General features: G+C 38.6%; 2 protein-coding genes across 6 annotated transcripts; one reads left to right on the forward strand and one right to left on the reverse strand.

Moving 5' to 3' along the window:
- Positions 1–1,589: 1,589 nt before the first annotated feature.
- Positions 1,590–4,227, forward strand: mibp2 (muscle-specific beta 1 integrin binding protein 2). Of its 3 annotated transcripts, XM_067584501.1 has the most exons (8): positions 1,591–1,877; positions 2,474–2,564; positions 2,787–2,832; positions 3,081–3,267; positions 3,393–3,464; positions 3,560–3,666; positions 3,785–3,875; positions 3,972–4,227. In XM_067584501.1, the coding sequence occupies exons 1-7, from the start codon at positions 1,852–1,854 to the stop codon at positions 3,868–3,870; spliced, it is 615 nt and encodes a 204-aa protein (XP_067440602.1). In that variant the 5' UTR covers positions 1,591–1,851; the 3' UTR covers positions 3,871–3,875; positions 3,972–4,227. The 3 variants fall into 3 exon arrangements, with proteins under 3 accessions (XP_067440610.1, XP_067440602.1, XP_067440617.1); XM_067584509.1 differs by lacking the exon at positions 3,972–4,227 and having other exon boundaries at positions 1,590–1,877; positions 3,785–3,878; XM_067584516.1 differs by lacking the exons at positions 1,591–1,877; positions 2,787–2,832.
- A 9,130-nt stretch (positions 4,228–13,357) lies between these two features.
- On the reverse strand, positions 13,358–20,179 carry bloc1s6 (biogenesis of lysosomal organelles complex-1, subunit 6, pallidin). Of its 3 annotated transcripts, XM_067584535.1 has the most exons (8): positions 20,032–20,179; positions 19,740–19,828; positions 16,986–17,145; positions 15,840–15,927; positions 15,651–15,737; positions 15,442–15,502; positions 13,645–13,787; positions 13,358–13,451 (listed from the first exon to the last, which is right to left on the reverse strand). In XM_067584535.1, exons 2-7 carry the CDS (start codon positions 19,801–19,803, stop codon positions 13,690–13,692), a joined length of 558 nt encoding a protein of 185 aa, XP_067440636.1. In that variant the 5' UTR covers positions 19,804–19,828; positions 20,032–20,179; the 3' UTR covers positions 13,358–13,451; positions 13,645–13,689. The 3 variants fall into 3 exon arrangements, with proteins under 3 accessions (XP_067440636.1, XP_067440628.1, XP_067440643.1); XM_067584527.1 differs by having other exon boundaries at positions 13,358–13,787; XM_067584542.1 differs by lacking the exons at positions 13,358–13,451; positions 13,645–13,787 and having other exon boundaries at positions 15,251–15,502; positions 20,032–20,176.
- Between the last annotated feature and the right edge of the window lie 14 nt (positions 20,180–20,193).

Below are 20,193 nucleotides of genomic sequence, written 5' to 3' on the forward strand. Positions count from 1 at the left end.
TAATTTACATTCTTTTACTCTTTCCTTGAGTAAAGTAGCACTAACACAGTGTAAAAATGCTAAAATCAAACTCAAAGTCTCAAAGTCATAATCATATCTAGTAAGGGTTAGAATTTATTTGCTTAGCTTAAATGACCGTAAATGATTGATGTGTTAACATGGAGGCAGTATGTTAATTAAGTATGGCCAAGGTGGACGTCTACTACTCGATGAGCTAAACTAAAGTAACTGCAAAGTAACAAAGTCAAATATTATTTAAGAATATTTGCCACTTAAATGCAGTGTGGGGAAAAGTGTAATAAAAGTATACAGTCCTAAAAAAACAAACAAATTAACAAAAGTTAATCATCCACTATTTTGATAATCGATTAATTGTTTTGAACCATTTTTAAGAAGAAAATGTCCAAATTCTCTGATTCAGGCTCCTCAAATATGAATATTTTTCCAGTTTCTTTAGTCCTCTGTGATAATAAACAAAATATCTTTGGGTTGTGGACTGTTGGTCGGGACAAAAGTAGATATTTGTGGACGTCACCTTGGGCTCTGGGAAACACTGATTGACATTTTTCACCACTTTCTGACGTTTTATGGATCAAGCTAATTGATTAATCAAGAAAATAATTGACAGATTAATCATTAATGAAAATAATCGTTAGATATGCAGCCCTAAAGTAAAAGCAGAAGTACTACAATGTGAAAATACTTGATTACAAATAAAATTTGTGCATTCAGGATCTTAAAGTAAAAGTATATAAGTACCTATCAGTGAAATGTTCATGATCCCCTGTGAGTGTAAAATATTATACTATTGGATTGTTAATTCTGGTGCATTCAGGTGGAGGTTATATGGCATTTTACTGTTATTGGTCAAGGTCGAGCTAATTTAAACTACATCATATAGTGTACTGTAGCAATGCATTATTGTGTTTTAAAAGCTAAATCGACAAAATTGAAAAATTGTGAATTTATCCTTTAATCTGCAACATAACTAATAAATGTAACCGAGTAAAACGTTAATTTGGTGTTGAAATTTTTGGAAATAGATCTATTAAGTAACAAAAAAGTGGCACGATTCAGTTAATAGTAGTATAAGTAGTATAGGGCTTTAATAAATATGCTTAGTTACATACCGTCACCGCCAAATTACGGCAAAAATGCTGAGTTTTGTTTGTGTTGTTGTTGGAAAGAAATAAAATCCAAATGTGCCAAAGATTTCTATGTATTACTAGAAAATGGTCTGACCAATGGAATGTCATAAAAACCAACAATTGCTTAGACAATCTTTTTATGTATTTTATGGATATTTTATTCAACTAAATCTATTTTATTTTTTCATACAGTGTATCTGTGTAAATGTTTTATGTCTCATGTGGTGTTTTTTCATTCTAGATGATGAAAAATTATATAATTATAATGATTGTCTCACTGTTTGTAAATTCAGTTTTTGAACAATAAAAAAAAAAAAAGTTGAAAGGAAGAGGGGGGCGGGGGTAACGTGGGGTCTGCGGTTACACTGGCTCGTGATTGGTTATTCCGGATTTTCCATGGCGCTCGAGGCGTTTAAATAGCCAATCACACCGCGGTCTTCAGTATGTGTAGTAGTGACAGTGAACTGAGGCTCTCTCTCGGTGGAAGACCGCGTCCGAGCGACACCCCGTCTCTCCGCTCTTCGCTTAACTCACTGAACTCAAGTACCATGGAGGAATCAAGTAGTTGACGTTTCCTGTTGCAACCTTCTCTTTTTCAAGCTTTCTTCCCGTCTGATCATTGTTCTTCCCGAACCGGTCTATTGACGTTTTGAACTACCAACGACTTTCCTCTCCTTTTTTGACGAGCTCCAAAAAAAAAATCATGAAGTACATCATCGGCATCGGCGGGTGAGTGCAGACCCGATGAATGGGCCCCGGTGTTGGGGAGGGGGAGGTGGGGGAGCTAAGATAGCCGGCTAACGTGGCTGCTAGGCCGTAAAAGCCCGGAACACGTGGAGAAGGCGGTCATGACATCCGCAAAATGGTTGCTTCCGTTTTTTGTTCTGCTGTTGAAGTTGTTCAAAATCCAAATATGTCACATTTTTCTTTCTGTTGTTTGTGTAAACATGCACGGCTCTCTATGTCAGCATAGCTTCAATTAATAACAGCGATAAGCTGAAGCATGGAGAAGAGCAAACCCGCCTTATACCCGGTTGACCCACCCTTTCGTTTTTAATGCAATATCCGAAAAAATCCGAATTAAGCTTCTGCAGCCAATGTTATTTAGACTGAGCTCTTTTCTAAAATGAGTGTTAAATCATAGGATGTCATGTAATTACCATTAATTACACGTTAAATGTGTAACTGCACTATGAAGTGGACGTTCTTGATACCATGTGGTGTTTTCTGTGATGATCTAATCATTAACTTTGCAGCCGTACAACTGCTGCATAGGTTGCATCATCCACCATTCATTTGCCCTTCATGCCTTTTGTTCCATACAGCGTAACCAATGGAGGGAAAACCACCCTCACCAACAGACTGATCAAGAATCTGCCCAACTGTTGTGTGGTACATCAGGATGACTTCTTCAAGGTGAGCCACATATACTTATCACTCTTTTTGAAATATTGAATATAGTTAACTAAGGGGATTGCTCTGAGTAACACAAGTTGGTGAGGTGTTTATACTATGCTGCTTATGTTACTAGATACAGTTAAAGCTAGTGTGTTAAAAAAAACAAACGCTATCTGAGACTTCCATATAGCAGCGTATAGTCGAATGTACCTGGGTACATCTTATCAATGTATGTTTCAGCCCCAAGATCAGATTGAAGTTGAAGATGGCTTTAAGCAGTATGATGGTAAGCCTGGGTTTTTATGGAAGGGTTTGTGTGCGTGTGTGTTTGTCTATGTATGTTTATTTGTGGTGCGTATGTGTGTGTGTGTGTGTGTTCCCACTGTAACGTATTTACTCATTTGTAATCTGCATGCAAAATAACCTAACATGGATACTTAACATGTGTTTTCTCAATTGCTCTATGCAATTTTCTATACATTTCTTTTTTTTTTTCCTACCCCTTCCGTCCTTCCTACCCACTTTACCCTTCAGTCATTACTGCTCTGGACATGGACGCCATGATGAGTACGATCTACGCATGGTTGGAGAACCCGGTCAAGTTTGAAAAGTCTCATGGCGTTAATAACACCCTGGATACGGAAATTGTTCCAAAGTCCGACAATAAGGAGGAGGAGACTCACATCCTTATTGTGGAGGGCTTCCTGCTTTACACCTACGAGTAAGTACACGTGCTTTTTACTATCACTATACTATATTACTACTACCAGCACTATTACTATGGGGGGGGAAAAAACAGGAAATGGGATCCTCAAGCTGGAATTTAACTTGTCTTTACCCTTGCAGACCTTTGATCGACGTGCTGAACCAACGTTACTTTATTTCCATCCCGTATGAAGAATGCAAAAAGAGGAGGTGGTAAGTGCTTCAGTGTTCACACCGTTATTAACAAGCATTTGTATTCTTGTCTTCTGTCTCATGACCTTTTAACGTAAATGGTGTTTCTCCTGCAGCTCTAGGAACTACACGGTGCCAGACCCCCCCGGCCTGTTCGATGGTCATGTCTGGCCCATGTATTTGAAACACAAGAACATCATGGAGACATCAGGTGTTGACGTGTGTAAGTGTGTCTGCAGTTTGTTTCTCGTAATGTGGTGTTTTTAGCCTGCATCTTGTATTGATATTTAAAGGTGAAGTATAATTGTGTTGATTTTAAATGTGTTTTTATGTTACTACAGTGCAGCTAGATGGAACCAAGTCAAAGGAACAACTGTTCAACTTTGTCTACGGTGACATCCTGAATAACATCCAGAAGTCTCTTTAACAAAGGTACACAAATCGTCTGACTGACCTGCTACAAAATCATTTTCATGTGTAAATGTGTGAGTTTCTGAACATTTTTTTTTTTTTTTTTCTGTATTGCAGGTCATACGATCAGCTAAAAGGAGCATATATTCATCCCTGCAAGAAGAAGAAGACCGCCTTGCCTTAAGTTTCTACCTGGCAGCCCATTTAGCTGACTGCTACGATTTTTATTTGTAAATGTTAAACTGACGGCATGAAATGCTGGCATGATTTTATATCGTCCATATTTATTGCTTTGATACAGCGTACACTCCAAGAGAGTTGATGGATATGTTCAGAGGATGGTTGCACTTGTCAATAAATGATCCTCCTACAACTATTTTCTCTTGTTGTTATTCTAAGGAGATATGCCTCTCTGTCCAGATGTCCATTAAAAGTCAAGATCTACAAAATAAGAGCCATTTATTTAAAGAGTCTTGGCATGTGTAAAATACACATTTGTAAATTTGTAGTGTTATAAAAGTGTAGTGAATATAATAGTGTTCATTACAGTCCACTTTTCAACACTTAAGTGCTTAGTTGGGCGCAGTGAGCTGACAGCTTTAACTATCTGGCTCCAGACGACAGTTGGTGTGAGTGATAAGTGGAATCATGAGGTTACACCTCGTGACCTCAGGTTTATCTAAATTTAGAGACACTTTCCCTGGAACAATTTCCGTCAGAAAAAGAAACGTAGACTTATGTACATAAGTCACAAATCTGAGGGCCCCTTCAACTGCAGTTACGGAGCACCAGCGTTGTCTAGTAAGTACATAATGTACTGGACTGCAGGAGTTTACCTGTCTGCTTTAATGTAATACTTAACATGGTATTGGAGCAAAGTTATGATAATGATGAAGTACATAATGTATATGGGCATTTTTTTAAATTCATTTTCCACAAAAATAATATATTAAGGCCTGGAATATGCTGGTTGAATCAAACGAAATGTCCTGGTTTGGGTACCTGGTTGCTGTAAACAAAGCCAAGCTGTCCAGAGTTTCTGGGCAGGAAAGTAGCATCTCTGGATACCATCAGACCATCACTTGGAGCGAGAGGAAAAAAAATATTCAATTCTACCCCACTACCACACCACTCCTTGTTGAGTGAAAGTCTTCAGAGCAGTGGTTTTAGTCCTTCGTGCAAAGAAATTTATTTTTAAGAAAGAGCTGGCAATAAATAAGCTCAACTATTTTGTCAGATGTCTATAAAGCTGTGGTACCAGCCTTCTGGTTGCAAAATGTGGTGCCACTGCATGCACATAAAGTAACTTGTATTTGTGTGTTCATACCATATATGATTAATGTTATGCATTATGAGAGAGGGCTGTGTCATTTATGTGTAAGCTAAAAAGCACATTTTCATCTTGCAAATTAGTTTTTTCATTGGATCCAATGCATTGCATTGGATTATGTAATGCACTAATATCACACATGTGTATCAGTACATTTATTTCCCGCAATGATAAAAATACAGCAGAAGCCACAGCTTATGAAATCTAAACTAAATGTCCAGAGAAGTCTGGAACTATCAGAGTCATGGGTGTGTCGGGCCCCTCTGAGGGAGTGAAATCTGTTTCACACTGTCCTTTTCTTCACTCCTCTGTAAAAGCACACGTTATGTAATTCTACTATAGGCATGTATGGAAGTAGGTCAGAAGTGCTGAAAAAAAAACGCTTGGCCTACATATGGGGGGAGTCGTTCTTTTTTTCCCCTTTTTCCCTTTGTGTCTACATAAAGGTTCATGATGTTCTGTTAATAAGCTATTATAGTTCAAAGCTTAAAATATGTTTTCAGTATATTGATTTCAGTTTTAAAAAATGCATGTATAAGATTCTTATTCAAGCGTGTTGTTTTTTTTAAACTAACCTGCCTTTTTAAACAAACTATATGCAATTTTTAGATCTATGGCCGTGACTATTTTTCCATTTAACAGTCACTGTTTTCGTACTGCTGAATGTGTCATCCTGGAATAAAATCATCTCTGACTGTTGATATTACGCTGCATGGAGGACACCTGGAGGTCTGACAAAGAGAGCATGTGCTGTGTTATTCACAGAGCACAAAGCAGCTCTTATGTGTTTCTCTGTTTCCAGACAGTGATTATTGACATATCAGTGTTTCTGCAGCAACGGCACGGACACACGCTGAACATCTGTCTTATGCGGCATGTACGGTTTCCAGCAAATAATGGGAGACATATTGATTTGTCACAAATTTGTACACTGTTGTTTAGTTACAGTTTGTAAAAGTGTTTTTAGTGTCATGTTTATACATTTCCATGGCCTTGAATGACTTGCCAGTGTTTACTCCACCCATTTCCCTTGTGGTACATTACAACATACTTCCTATATCTGTCTTCACACACATGAATGTTCACATCTGGCTGAACTACCGACTTTTCCGGTGCGGCGTCTGATTTTTATGATTGTTAAACCATAATACAACATATGTTCATTCAGTGGCTCTTAAACATAAACTATTTACAGTCATTGAGTATTCTTTGCTTTCTACCATTCAAGCTTAGTTAGATTTACTTCAATTTACGGTTTTCATATGGATTGAGTTCCAAAAATCTATGTCAGTACATTCAAATGTATCAAGAGGGAGAGAAATAGGGTGAGTGTGGGAGAAAAGAAGAGGAAAAGATAGGAGATCCTATTACAATCCTATCCATCTGAGGGAATTTCCTGCAATCTACTTTAGTTTCCAGCAGGACAAACACAAAAATACTTCATCCGCCCTGTTTACAATGCAAATCTTCAGCTTGGACAAGACAGAAAGTTTTACTGTGTATCAACTTTTGCACAGTTCTAAAGAGAAATATCAGTTTTTGCATGTTTTCTTTGTGAGATTACTGCTCAAATGTCTTCATATGGCTCAACATTTTAACAGTAATTCATAACATGCCAAACTTCAATGCCAACAATTACTTTGAGATGGCTCTAATCTCTCAAAGGGTAGCTAACTCATTTTAAAACGGGTGTTATTTCGCATAGTGTGCATGCTACTGGTAGTCAGTCTAGACTTGAATGTGTGAGATAAGCAGTTACATAACTGTGACTGCTGCTGGCAAGGCCGCCCTTGGAAAAAAACAAAGAAAAAGTGAAGACACGCCCAGTTCTGCACAACGGCTTGACTGCATACAGTTACTGAACTCTACTTCTGTGATACTGTAGCTTATACACAGTAATATGATGAGACAGTCAGGGAAAGCTAAAAACATTAAAGACAAAAAACCAATATGCTTTAAATCCTAGGTTGCTGGTTATTGTGAACTCCTTGTCCTCAGATACAATACTGCATGGATGGATTGCACTGTGGTGATAAAGGATTTCAACTTCTGACACCCATGCTGCCTCTGGACTACAACAAACCCTGCAGTTTTCCAAACCACACCAACCACCACACTAGGGATTATGAGGGTTGCAGTACTGGATCTTACTGGATCTTGTTTGTGGATGTGAGTAAGTGTGTGTCTGCATGAGTGTATGTGCGCCCGTCTCCTGCTCTGTCTCCCTACACACCTCTCCACACTGGATGCAAAAAGTAGAGGAAACAACAGTCTGCTGTGGTTGTCTCAAACAGAGCATATAAACAACGCTATAAATCCTCTCTACAGACCTCTAACTCCATACAGTTAAGGTTTGGATTATCAAATCTTCACCTCAGACAAGTCAGACAGGACTCGGCAGCACGACCACTAACCATCGTGGCAGTAGAGGTGACTGCGAATCTGTGGCTGTCTGTCTGAAAACAATTTCTTTGTCTTGCTCACATCTTTGCAATGTCTCCTTTAACATATTTCCTTTATATCACCCAACCCAAGAAAACAACCGAGACAGGGCACATTCATTAAATCAAATCATTCTTTCCCTCCACCGCAACTAGGCCTACGCTTTTCTTCAAAGCACTCTTTTCAGCCTACGAGTTGTTTCTATATTTACAACTTTTAATACAGTCTAAGAGGAGCCCATGAAACCAGCCAGTCGGGCCATAAAATCTTTTGTGACGATTGGGGTTGTTGTAAGGACTTGTTTTGAAAATGTGACCCTTTAAAGCCGCCATGCCAGTGAGCTGAGCGGGGTTATCACTGCACCTGTAGGGCCGGTGGGTAAACAGTTTTTCACCTACTGTGGTTTATCCACACTGTATGTGTTTACACTACATGAGACTGGCCCAGGGAGAAGTTAAACCACAGTGCAGACACAACAAGACACTGTTCAACCCACACATGGCATTAGACATTTAATTGCATACATTCTACTGGTGTTGTTGCAGCAAATGAGGGGTGGGAGAGGTATTTAGATCCAGAACTGCTGGTTTGTGCTAATTTTAATTGAAAAATAAAACAAAAAACAAAAACACAATAAACAAACTTAAAGGTGCAGTGTGTAGGATTTAGTGACATCTAGTGGTGAGGTTGAAGATTGCAACCAACTGAATATCCCCTCCCCTCCCCCTCCCCTTCCAAGCGTGTAGGAGAACCTATGGCCGTGAAACTTGCGAAAAATGTGAAAGGTGCTCTCTAGAGCCTGTGTTTGATTTGTCCGTTCTGGGCTACTGTAGAAACATGGCAGTGCAACATGGCAGGCTCTGTGGAAGGGGACCCGGCCCCTGTGTAGATATAAAAGGTAATGAAAACACAATGATTCTCATTTTCATGGGATTATAAACTAATGAAAACATACTTATGAATGTTATATACTATTTCTGCCAAGGCTGCTAAATGCCAATAAATTCTACATACTGTACCATTGAGTCTTGAGACCCTCTTTGGAGAGGGGACCTGTGTCAAAATCCAGTTTCAAGATCTTCATTATTTCAGTTTTGTGCTTTCGTCTCAAGGTTTATAAAGAAACATGATCAGCGTAGTAGCAGACTTCCCATCATGCATTATTTGAGACTTAAAATCCTTCTTTTTTGTAATTAAGGAATCTTGCTGTATGTTTTATTACATACAAAATATGTCATGATTGTTTCTTTTCATAATAATGAAAATAATGCTAACCATGATGGAGGTTAGTATCAAATTCAATCCCTCAGAGATAATTGAATGCAGCATTGTTTATTGTCAACATATCAACTCTGGTATAAAATGCTCAAACATGAGCAGCCACAACTTACTGTCAAATGAAAAAAATCAACTCTTGCAGCTGAGAAAACATGAATGGAAAGCAAATCAGACTGTGATATTTAATACATTTAGTTTATTGAACTTATTAAATGTGGTTTTGTTGACTTGACTCAATTGGTTTCACATTTTCACAATTCATGAGATGACTTTGAACTAATTATTCAACTTAAGTTCAGTTAATTCATATTTTTAAGACAGCAGAGAAACTGTAGTGAACCAGCTTAAAAAGGTTTCACAGTGCAGAGAGTTGAGGAACAGAGGTTTATATATAGACTGTAAAAAAATAAGGATGAAGTCACCATTACGTCACCCATTGGTTTGTGGACTGCCTTTTTGAAACCTAAAGTTTAGCGATTGCACCGTCGCCATCTTGGATTTTTGGAACCAGAAATGACCATATTTGGACAAGAGGATAGAGCTGACCCTGGTGCTAGCTGCTAGCTTGACTAGCATGGTGCATTTACAGTCTATGGTTATCTTTAATAATGCTAATGCTAATGCTAGTGTGGTGGAGACAGATGTCCCCAACAATCAGTTATGTTAGTAACTGTGCAACATGTTAGTAACTGTGTAAAGATAACATTCATGTTAATAAGAGATGGTTCCCAGATCTCTAGGCCATTTGTATTGTGAGAAATGCGGAAAATGCCAGGTACAGTTGATACATGTTAGAGAAGTTTGAGACACCTTTTTTTTTTTAGATGAATCATGTCTGGATTATTATCAAAGTGTCAAGGTCAAGCGAGGTGGAGTTTAGAAAATAAGCTCCGCATTAGGAGGGGTTATGAGAGATATATAATTTATGTTTTATGATTTTACATTAGTTTCTTTATGCCAGGATCAAGGGTCTATGGGGATTGACTCACTTTTGGAGCCATTCTCAAGTGGCTATTCAAGGAACTGCAGTTTTTGGACACTTGGCATTGGCTTCATTTTTCAGCCCCTGAGGTTGCCGCTTGGTCTTTACCACGACTAAACTCTGAACAAGACTCTTTTTAGGCGACCAAAATGTTACAGTTAACTTTAATGAACTAAAACACACTGTGAGATAGTGGCAGCTACACCTATACTCTGTGAATCTGGGGTTATGCCATGGTTACGTTATATTATCAACGTTGTCGCCATGGTAGTGACTTGTCAATCACAAGGTAACCATGCCTTAAAGCATACCCTGCTATATCGTCTATTTTACTCTAAATGGGACCATAATATACAAAATGATCATCATACTGTATTGAAGAAGACACAAAACTAGCAATTGAGACCATAAACTAATTAGGAAACAGTTTACTGAGGTAATAAATCAAGTGAGAAGTAGTGCCATTTTCTCATAGACTTCCATACAATCAGACTTCTTTTTGCAACCGGTGGAGTCGCCTCCTGCTGGCCAATAGAGAGAATGCAGGTTTAAGGTACTTCTGCATTGGCTTCACTTTTCAGATCGGGAATGAGGAGCCCTGTGAAGTTATGTTGTTTACCTTGAGTGTTACTCAACAGAACACATTGTGTGCATCCTTGAGGTTTAACACATACTGTAAATGCATTCCCTTCCTCATAAAACATTTGCAAAACTTTTTTAAACTAAATTAAATTTTGATTTATTTACATACATGTTTACAAACTTGCAGTCTTCTTCTTCCCTGCCTTTGCTGGTGCATTCCTGCGTTTCTTGGCACATTACAGCCACCTCAGTGGAATAGTGAAAAACCATTGGCAGGACTGTGTATCGTGTCACCCACGTGCTCATGCATGTGTGTCCTCAAGCAACATGGGGAGACACTCATAAAAAATTGCTTCATAGTGCTGCAAGAGGTCAGAAACTCTTTAATAGGGCCCAGCAGCTCAGTTTCTGCCCCACGGTCCCCCAGCGGGTTAATCCAGCCATGGCAAGATGAAGCTAATTTAATCACTTAATGTGCTAGCAAGTTATTTTATTCTATTAGAGTGCAAATTATTTCATAAACTGATCATATGTTTTGTACATGCAATCTTTATCTGCATCTGTGTAAGAAGTAGAGGTACCATAAAATGAAAAGACTCAGGTAAATCTCAGGGAAGATATCTCAATAATAATAACTTCTCATCAATGTACAGTATAAAGTCAAAATAGATTAGAAGTAGATTTATGATTGGCTGTTTTGGAAAGACGTGTTAGTTACATAGTAAACAGTTTCTACCCTGTGCCATCTGTTGAGTCACAGAAACCTAATTACTAACGTTCTCCATGCCCACTTATCCAGACCTGCGTATGTACAGTTATATAAGACCTGGTTGAGAAGGGAAAGTAACCTCATTCACTGTTGCTTTGGTCAAAAACACCACAAAGAGATATGTTTTCCAGTGTCGTCGCTCCAGTTCTTCTCACATGGTACACAGCGTGCATGAATACTACCACGCCAACCAAATGGTAAAAACCAAAGGGAAATAATAACATGATGCAACCATCCTCAGTGTGGGCCCAAGGACCATATCCTGTTATGGTGGGTCTGGGAGGGGCTTGGTGCTGCCAGTCTGAAGCAGACCACAGCCTCCCACTCCTCACCCGTCTGAATCACTGTTTACTTAGACAGGAAGGCCGCCCGCTACAACATCATCACCGCTGCTGCTCCATGTCTGTGACTCGCTTGTGGCTTTGGTAAAGGGTGAGTTTGTGTTTTCCCCGACGGCCAAGTTTCTAAAAGCAGAGACAAGTTAAAACCAAACGCTTAGAGGAGCAGAACCCAGCCTCGGAAACCACTACTTCTCTGTGCACCATCATCCACCCCCTCCTTCCCCAAGAACAGAACCCTATTCAATAAAAATACTGACTAATTAGGTCCCCTTGGAGATTTTGCTGGCAAAATATTATGTTGTGTTATCTAAAAGTGTGAAAATACAAAAAGCAAAACACAATCTGTTGGGACAATAGTAACTTTTAAGTGAATAAAATAAAATGTAATAAATGCTTAAAACTGCATGATGAAAACTATGAGATAAGCTGAATAATTCAGGATAAACAGTAATAAATGTGTAGTTTACTGGTTATCACATCTGGTGGTCATTACATCTTTGTAAAATGATTTAATCAATGCTGCCCAAGCTATTTAGAGCCGTAACAGAATTGACTTTGCTCCTACACCCTCAAAACAGTTCAATAACTAATTTAAATCAACTTAAATCTCCAAAAGACAAAGATGAAACAGGAAAAACCAAATATCTGCTCAGTTTACGTTCTGTTCTAGCAAATAAAACACAGAAAAAGTGCCATTTTTCTTGACAGGATAATATTGAACCTGCAAGAAATCGCTTGTTGTTTTTGAGTATATTTGCACCATCAGTGAGAGCGGCAGAACTTTATATCTTTTATCTTTTTTATATCTGACAGTTCCAAACTGAACTCTTCGTATAACACTGACCCAGTTTCAGAAAAATGAAGAAAAACAACAGCAATTAGTGTTGCAATAGCAGGCATTCATATGTGGAACTGCTGTATTTAGAAATACGCAGAAACATGTCAAACAAAACCCCTAAAGTCATGGTACTGAAAACTATATTCAAAATGTGGTTTCCACTGCACTGGCTCACTTTCATCAGTCTGGAATCAGGTTGCCCCTCTCCCTGAGTCCAGACCCCTCCATGGCCACACTGTGGTGCAGTTTCCGCTTTGAGCAGGATTGGGCGGAGGTGAACCGAGCCATGTTGGTTTTGAATGAGTTTCCTGCTGTAGTAGAAGGTATAAAATTAGAGTTTTATGTGAGCTGGAGGGGGCGGGACAGACACATGGTGTTGTTGGGATGCAGAGGAATGTAACCTATTTCTTTGTCAACAAACGCCTGTTTGTATGTCTGGTATGTGACAATGGTGCTTAAATTGGGTGTGAAAAGAGACAATGTTTGTTGAAAACATCGCCCTAGTGTTTACCAATTCAGTGACAATCAAGATTTATGGGAGAAAAACTGGAGCTGAATTTTGAACCAACTGGGGTAAGAGTCAATAACTTAAGTAGCTTGTTATTCCTGCTCCTCCTGGCCCACTATTATACCGGCTTCTCAGCTGCAGTTTATGAAATTTCACCTGAGATCCAGGTGATCAGGCAATAAGCTTATTGTTTGGGAATTAAAATGGTTGTAGCCCCTGAACCACAGTGACTATAGGCATAAATAAGGTCTTGCCAGGAAGGAAATCTCCTAAAGTTTCTGGTGGAAGTGTAAGAAACACTCCAGGTGATACAGAAACAGAGGATCAAGTCTTTGAAGTCTGTAAAAATTGAGAATATTTGTCCTTCTAAAATAAAAATGCTTCTTTTCAGTCTTTCAGTATTTTGAATAGTGCTCTATAAATACACACAATATGACAATTCTACAGTGTTTTATTCATGAAAAGGTCCAGGTGGATTTCCAAAAAAACATTTGGAGTCTCCATATTTTTGTAAACACGAGGTCTTGCTGATAACGGCAAAACCACAAGAAAGGGAGAAAAGGACAACTGGTGGACGTTGGTGTCCTAGAGCAGTTAATGAGGTTAAGAACTTGCCAATGATGAGGGTTGTGGTCCATTTTAAGAAAGTTAAATTGTGTTTGGAGGGCAGAGACTCTTAGAATTTTTATTCCAATCAAAGACAACACAAGGTCAACTCACTAATTACATCTTCCTCTCTGGTTGTAGGTGTGCTGACCAGCAAAATCAGTTGGTGCAGAAATGATAGAGCCACTCAGCCCTCAATGAAGCACCAGTACTCATCACTGAGCGCAGTAGATCCAGATCCTGGTCCATGCTGCCACCTGGTGGACAAGGATTCTCATCACAGTTCATATTGTCAATCTTTGTGCACCCTCATGTTGTACACATGAAGTCTGTCTCTCCTACACAAACACTGAAGACATTACTGTAATTGCACACAAGAAGGCTCATTTTCATGCAACTGTATGCAGCTGTGACATATGCAGAGAGTAAAATGCAAACAAGATACTGAGCGAAAAACAGGCTTAATTAATAAAGCAAACCAGTTTATGTTGATTTTATTATTAATTGTACAAACAATGGAGTTCCAGTTTTTAGTAGTGCATAGAAACTTCTTGAAACGTCTGTTAAAATAAATTTAAATATGCTGTGTGTAGTGGGGGGGAACGTTTGATACATATTGTCATCCATTATAATATCTGGACCCCAGAAACACAGTCAGTCAAACAACAGTGCAGACCTATCTGATTCTTAACAACAGTTCAACATTCAACACTACTAGGGGCACAATGCCCCTCGACAAGATATATTAACACTTTATCTTTAACAAAAGACAGCAAACGCATTGATTCTTCTCCCGGTGAAAATCTCTTGAGTTGTTTTCTTTTTTGTTCTCAGGAGTTTCGAGTGCTCGAGTTTGTGTGTGTCCTCAGAGGTTGATAGTGGGAAGTACCAGCATTTGATGATTTAGTCCATGTCTTTGGTTTGTGGTGATCTTGGCAATGTCAGACTTAAAGGATCAAGAGTTTTTGCATGTTTTAGCCTATTTACTAAAACTCACATACATAATACTGTCTGTTAAGTGAATGGATTCCCAGAGAATACCACAATCTCACAGTTTTTATGCTTTTTCTTACCTACTGGGTAGCCACTGTTTCCATTCCTTTCAGTTAAGACTGTTTCAATTATAAACATACAGGTTTAGTATAATTGCTGTTGCAGTATAGGTGTGTTCATTATAACACATTTGACTGCGGAGGCCTTCCCACACTATTTTACTATATTTGGGACGTTGTCCTCTTATAATCCTTAAAATTAAAAATATCTATAGCTGACAGGTAGTAAACTTGAATGCAAGTTTCATGCACACAACAGGAGGTCAGATTTTAAACTTGTAGAGATTTAAAACCTGATCAGGAATCTGTCTGATGTGTTATTGGGCAGAAATTTAGGGCAGACTTTTCAGAACAACTTAACTGTAAATTAAGTTGTATACTGTAAATTACCTGTCCCAAGCAAATTTCAAGTTGATTTTAACATAATAACAAAATTAACAGAGATAACAGTTGTGTGGAAGGCAAATAAATCATCCAAAAATGCTCAGATGCCAGGACTGTGTGGTGGTCTAGGACGCATACTATGTGACTGTAACATCCTCAGTTTGAATCCATTTAGAAACCTTGCGTGTTATCCCTCCTCACTCAGCCCTTAAAATTTCCAGTCTCATTCTCAACTGGTCTCTGTCAAAGGCAAACATGCCCCAAAACTAATAATCATTTTAAAAAAAAAAATCTTAAAATGCTTATGCCTTGGGAAATGGTCAGTATTTATGAAAATGATACTCGATTTGTTGTAAATAGGCTGAAACATGCAAAACTACCTGTAACCTTTAATACAGTGGTCATACTTGAGGACCTTATGTTCTTTTAGCAGGTTTGGCAATAAGCTGCCTTTCTCTCTCAAGCTCTTTCTCACGTTGTTGCTCCTTCTCCAGTTCTTCCTTCTGCTTCTGTTGCTGCAGCTTCAAAGCTCTTTTCTGACAGGAAACAACAGTCAACATTTAATTAGTGTTTCCATTGTTATATTTGCACCCACCGGTGTCTGCTCCTTATCATTGAGCATATCATATAAATATATATACGTTGGAAAAAAAACACACAAAATTTGACTGAGATGAGAGATACCTTTAGTTTAGTTGTCTTCTCATGCAGCATAATCATTTCTTTCCTTATGTTCACCAGTTTATTGTGGTAAATCTTCGCCTCTGTAAACTAAAGTCAACAAACTGGATTAGGAATTATACCTGCTGGCTTGTGCAGGGATAACAAACAAGAACAACACACAAATGAGATTATAATGTGGTCCACACATACCAGTGAATTTAGGTCCAATAAGGCATTACATTCTCTGAACTTGGTGACTTCTTGGTCCAGTGTGTCTAGTAATATCACCTGATTTTGTCTGGTCGAAACAAAAGTAAAAAGCAAGAAATAAATGTCATCGAGTGCAGTTTTTCAACAGGATGTAAGTTATGTTTCAGGACATTTTCACTTAATATTCAACATCAAGACTTCTGGCAGAGTAAACAGCTAGAAAAAGTATATGATCAGTATTCAGACAATGGCAGGATGTTTTTAACTATCTAAAGAACTTCACGTGTTGCTAAATACATGCAGGTGGGTGCCAGCATGTTGATAGTGAATCTTTTCAAAGCCAACAACTACCCTGGCAGTCTCTCAGCGGTACCAGCATGAAACAAACTGGTCAACCCATCCATCCGGTTCTGCTTGACGCACGACAACTGTGCCACCTGTTTGTTTACTGCATGCTGGTGTCTATGAATGTCTACATGTTGGAGAATGTTGTGAATCATAAATCTGTCTGTGCAGGCGGAGAAAGCTTGTTTTTAAGGATGTTTTATTTAATTATTTTTCACATGTCAATTAATAGAAGTTTGTCAGGGAGGTATGCAGCAGAGCAGTAACCGGATTTCTCTCCTTCCACCAACCTCATTTTGAAAGTGTGGCTTCCTGATTTTAACTGTATAGTGATAGAAGATGCCACTTGACTTTTTGACCCTTTCTGCATTGTTCTCCAAGGGAAATCTACCTGGGAAAATCAGATTTCTCCAATTCCCTTCCCTGATTACGGAAACCAGGTTTCTTGTTTACATAATGTTTAAGATATGAGCTTTCTGGAATAAAGCTGACTGTAACTTGGTTACTTAAGTTCATGTAAACACAATAAGGAAAAGAAAACCTTCACATTTTTTAGACTATTCATTGCAACTGGGGCTTATTAATGTGAGTAGAATCATTAGTTGGAATATATTCTGCTTACACTGAACCTGTTGTGGCACATAATTGTTGCTGATGTAGCCTAATTGCCTGTCACTACTATTACAGTCCCCCCGTAATTTTGCATGTGTGCTTGTGAAAAATTTGAAAATATCTGGCAGCCAATCTCATGCCATGTGACTAGTGACCATTGGGTGCAAAGTTTAGTATTAAAATACTCACGTGAGCTCTTGGAGGGCTCGTTTAGAGTTCTGTAGATCTGGCAGGTAGTGGGACAGTAATCCCTCTGTGAGTTTATCCACTGCTTTCTTATCCACAAACACATTCTCTACAGGGGCTGAGCTCTCCAGACACGCCGATTCCTGCTGTGCCAACTGGAGATCTGTGAATTAAGAATAAGTGTATCAACATGTTTTTTTTTTTTTTTTTACTGCATCACCGCTATCATCCACTCTGTTGGTCTGAGAGTAATTTAGAGCATCATAAGGTACGTAACTAAACTTGAGTATGTGTTCATATAAATTTAATTTCTGATCATCACTGATGAACATTGGAAGCAGACAACATCAGCTGTCTAAACATCTTTTTCTGAACTCTCAGATTCACTCTTACTCAACCAGACAATCATCATCCTCCAAAACATGACAACCAGTAGTCAAGCAGATACAGGGGTCCCAGTTTATGGAACTACTATTCTCATTGGGTTCACATTTTTTCTTCCTTACAGTCCTTTAGAGTATCTTTTAAAAATGCTTTAATTTTGGTGTTCTAATTTAGGTAGCGGTAATCAATAAACCCATCTAGGCTTTTTCCCCTCTCCCTGCACATTGATTTTTTTTTTCTTGCTGTTTGTGTGTATTTGTTTGATTTTAACCTGTGCAAATAAATAAACTCACAAACACAAACATCAGACCAACTCAGTGTGTCAAAGTAAAGGAGGCCTTTCACATGCACTAAATACCATCTTTAAACAGAGTCTTGAGTTACTACCTCCCCTCCATATACGACTAGATGTTATCATATGACTAATGTTCCACACTTAGGTCACCTGATGACACCCGATCCAGCTACATTTACTGTTGAAGACCTTGAGATGCAGTTGAAAGCTCTGATATAACCAGAAAGCTGATGTCGAGTTGAGATTATTTTGTCAGACATATCTAATGCGTCACTGGCATCCTCGAAACTGATAGGCCACCTTTCCCCTCTTTAATTCTGACACGTGAAATGTAAGATTGCATAGTTTTAAAGGACAGGTTCACAATTTTTCAAGTGTGCCTTAAAAAAACAGTCAAGTGTCCATATGAACACTGAAAGAGGTTTTCCTCGCTGTAATCATTCCTCCTGTTCATACTGGCTATTAAAAGATCCCAGTCAAATGTGCTTTCAATGTAAGTGATGGGGGCCAAAATCCACAGTGAAGTGGAACAAAAATGCATTTAAAAGTTTATCTGAAGCTTATATGAGATGTCAGCGGTCTGAGTTAGTCATATCAAGTGGATATCTGCCACATTTACCATCTTTTTAGCATCAAATTCCCTCTTTGTGTTTCCCTGTTGAGCTGATGTGGAAGTATAGTAACAAAAAGAGGGACGTTGGCACTAAAAAGACTGTTACGTTGAAAGATATCTACTTGAGTTGACTAATTTGGACGGCTGAAGTTTCATATTAGCTCCAGATAAACTTTTAAAAACACTTTTGCACAGAAGGAGGCTTGTGAATTTTGGCCCCCATTACTTACATTGTAAATGCATAATGAAGGGATCTTCTAATGGTCAGTATGAACTGGAGGAAAAATCCTGTTTAAATGTTCATTTGGGCACCAGACTTGAAAAATTGTGAACCTGTCCTTTAAGTTATCTAGAGCACCTCAGTGACAAAATGAAGAAGAACTGCAACTATTATTTTCATTATTGATTAATCTGTCGAATTTAGTCACCTAATAATTTAACACCCATCAGAAGTCCAGGTAGGAAGGTAAAAATCGTCAAATGTCTTGTTTTCTTTGTCCAACAGTCCAAAACCAAAACAATAATCAATTTAGAGTGATATCAAACAGAGAAAAGCGAATCTTCACATTTGAGAAGCTTGACCTAGTAAATATTTGTTACTTTTCCTTGATAAATCATGAATCTGGGTATTAGATTTGACCCTGACTTCTGATGACCATATAAGAACCTCTTTCTTCCATCTCAACAACATCCCTAAACTCTGCCCCTCTCTAACCCTGACAGATGGAGAGAAACTAACCCTAACCCACACTTCACAGGGATCCCTGGCAGGAGCATCCAGTACATTCAGAACAGCGCTGCCAGGATCCTGATGAGAGTGCGAAAACACAAACACATGACACCAATTCTGTTTTCAAAGTCCTGCTACTTACATACAAATTCATCAACGGACATGCAGCTCCCTACCTACAGGAATTGATCACTCCACAAACCTCCACCTGCACCCTCAGATCCGCCAGCAGCTTGCTCCTCCGGGGTCCCAGTACCAAGATCTGAACCATGGGGGTGTTGAGCCTTCTGCTCTCACAGATCCTAGTCTCTTAAAAAGGCCTAAAAACCTTTCAAGTCAAGAGGGCTTTTTAATCTTAACTCTTATTTTCTTTATGTTATATGTTTTAACGCTGCAGCACTTTGAAATTCACTGCAAATGAAAAGTGCAACACAAATTTTACGCATTATTATTATTATTATTTTAAATGATTACTAAATCAGTTTTTTTTCCTACATGCAATTTGTTTATGAACCTCTTTTGTTAAATCTTGCAGCGTTTATTAAGACAACATGTAAGAAAAACTGTAAGACACTGACTTGACTTAGTCTCAACCTTGTTCACCAAGTTACTGGTGGCAACTCACAAGTACATGAAGATCACAGTATGAAACCAGTTAAGCCGGCCTGTTCATATTAAACCTGACAGATATAGACAGTAGGAAGCAGGGTATGACACTGTTATCAAAATACACACCATCACTATGTGGAAGTTCACTGTGAGACGAAGGTCCTTCATCCTCCATTTCCTCTACCTCCATGTGCAACTAAACTATTGACCCACACCTGAGGAAAAAAATGAAACAAGCAATCATCAACATATTTGTCTGACATATTTATCAGATGTAAATTATCAGTAAAACACTGTATCTGCCTCGGGGTCATAGCTTATCACAGTACTGAGGAGGTCTTTAGCTAGCTTGCTCAGCTGCTTCAATAATGTGCACAACATGACAGTTAACATTTCACTTCATTTAACGACAGCTTACCTGTTTAACTGCTTATTTAAGAGTCACTGCAGGTGTGAGGAGATGAGTTTTGTTGACCCCCCCTCAAGAAAAAAGGCAGAAGAGACAACAACGGCAAGATTTTTGGGTTTGTTGCTGCGCTTGAGGAAAAAAAAAACGTCATGTGACTTGTGCGTCATCATG

The sequence above is a fragment of the Thunnus thynnus genome, chromosome 1, assembly GCF_963924715.1.
Source record: "Thunnus thynnus chromosome 1, fThuThy2.1, whole genome shotgun sequence".
Lineage (NCBI taxonomy): Eukaryota > Metazoa > Chordata > Actinopteri > Scombriformes > Scombridae > Thunnus > Thunnus thynnus.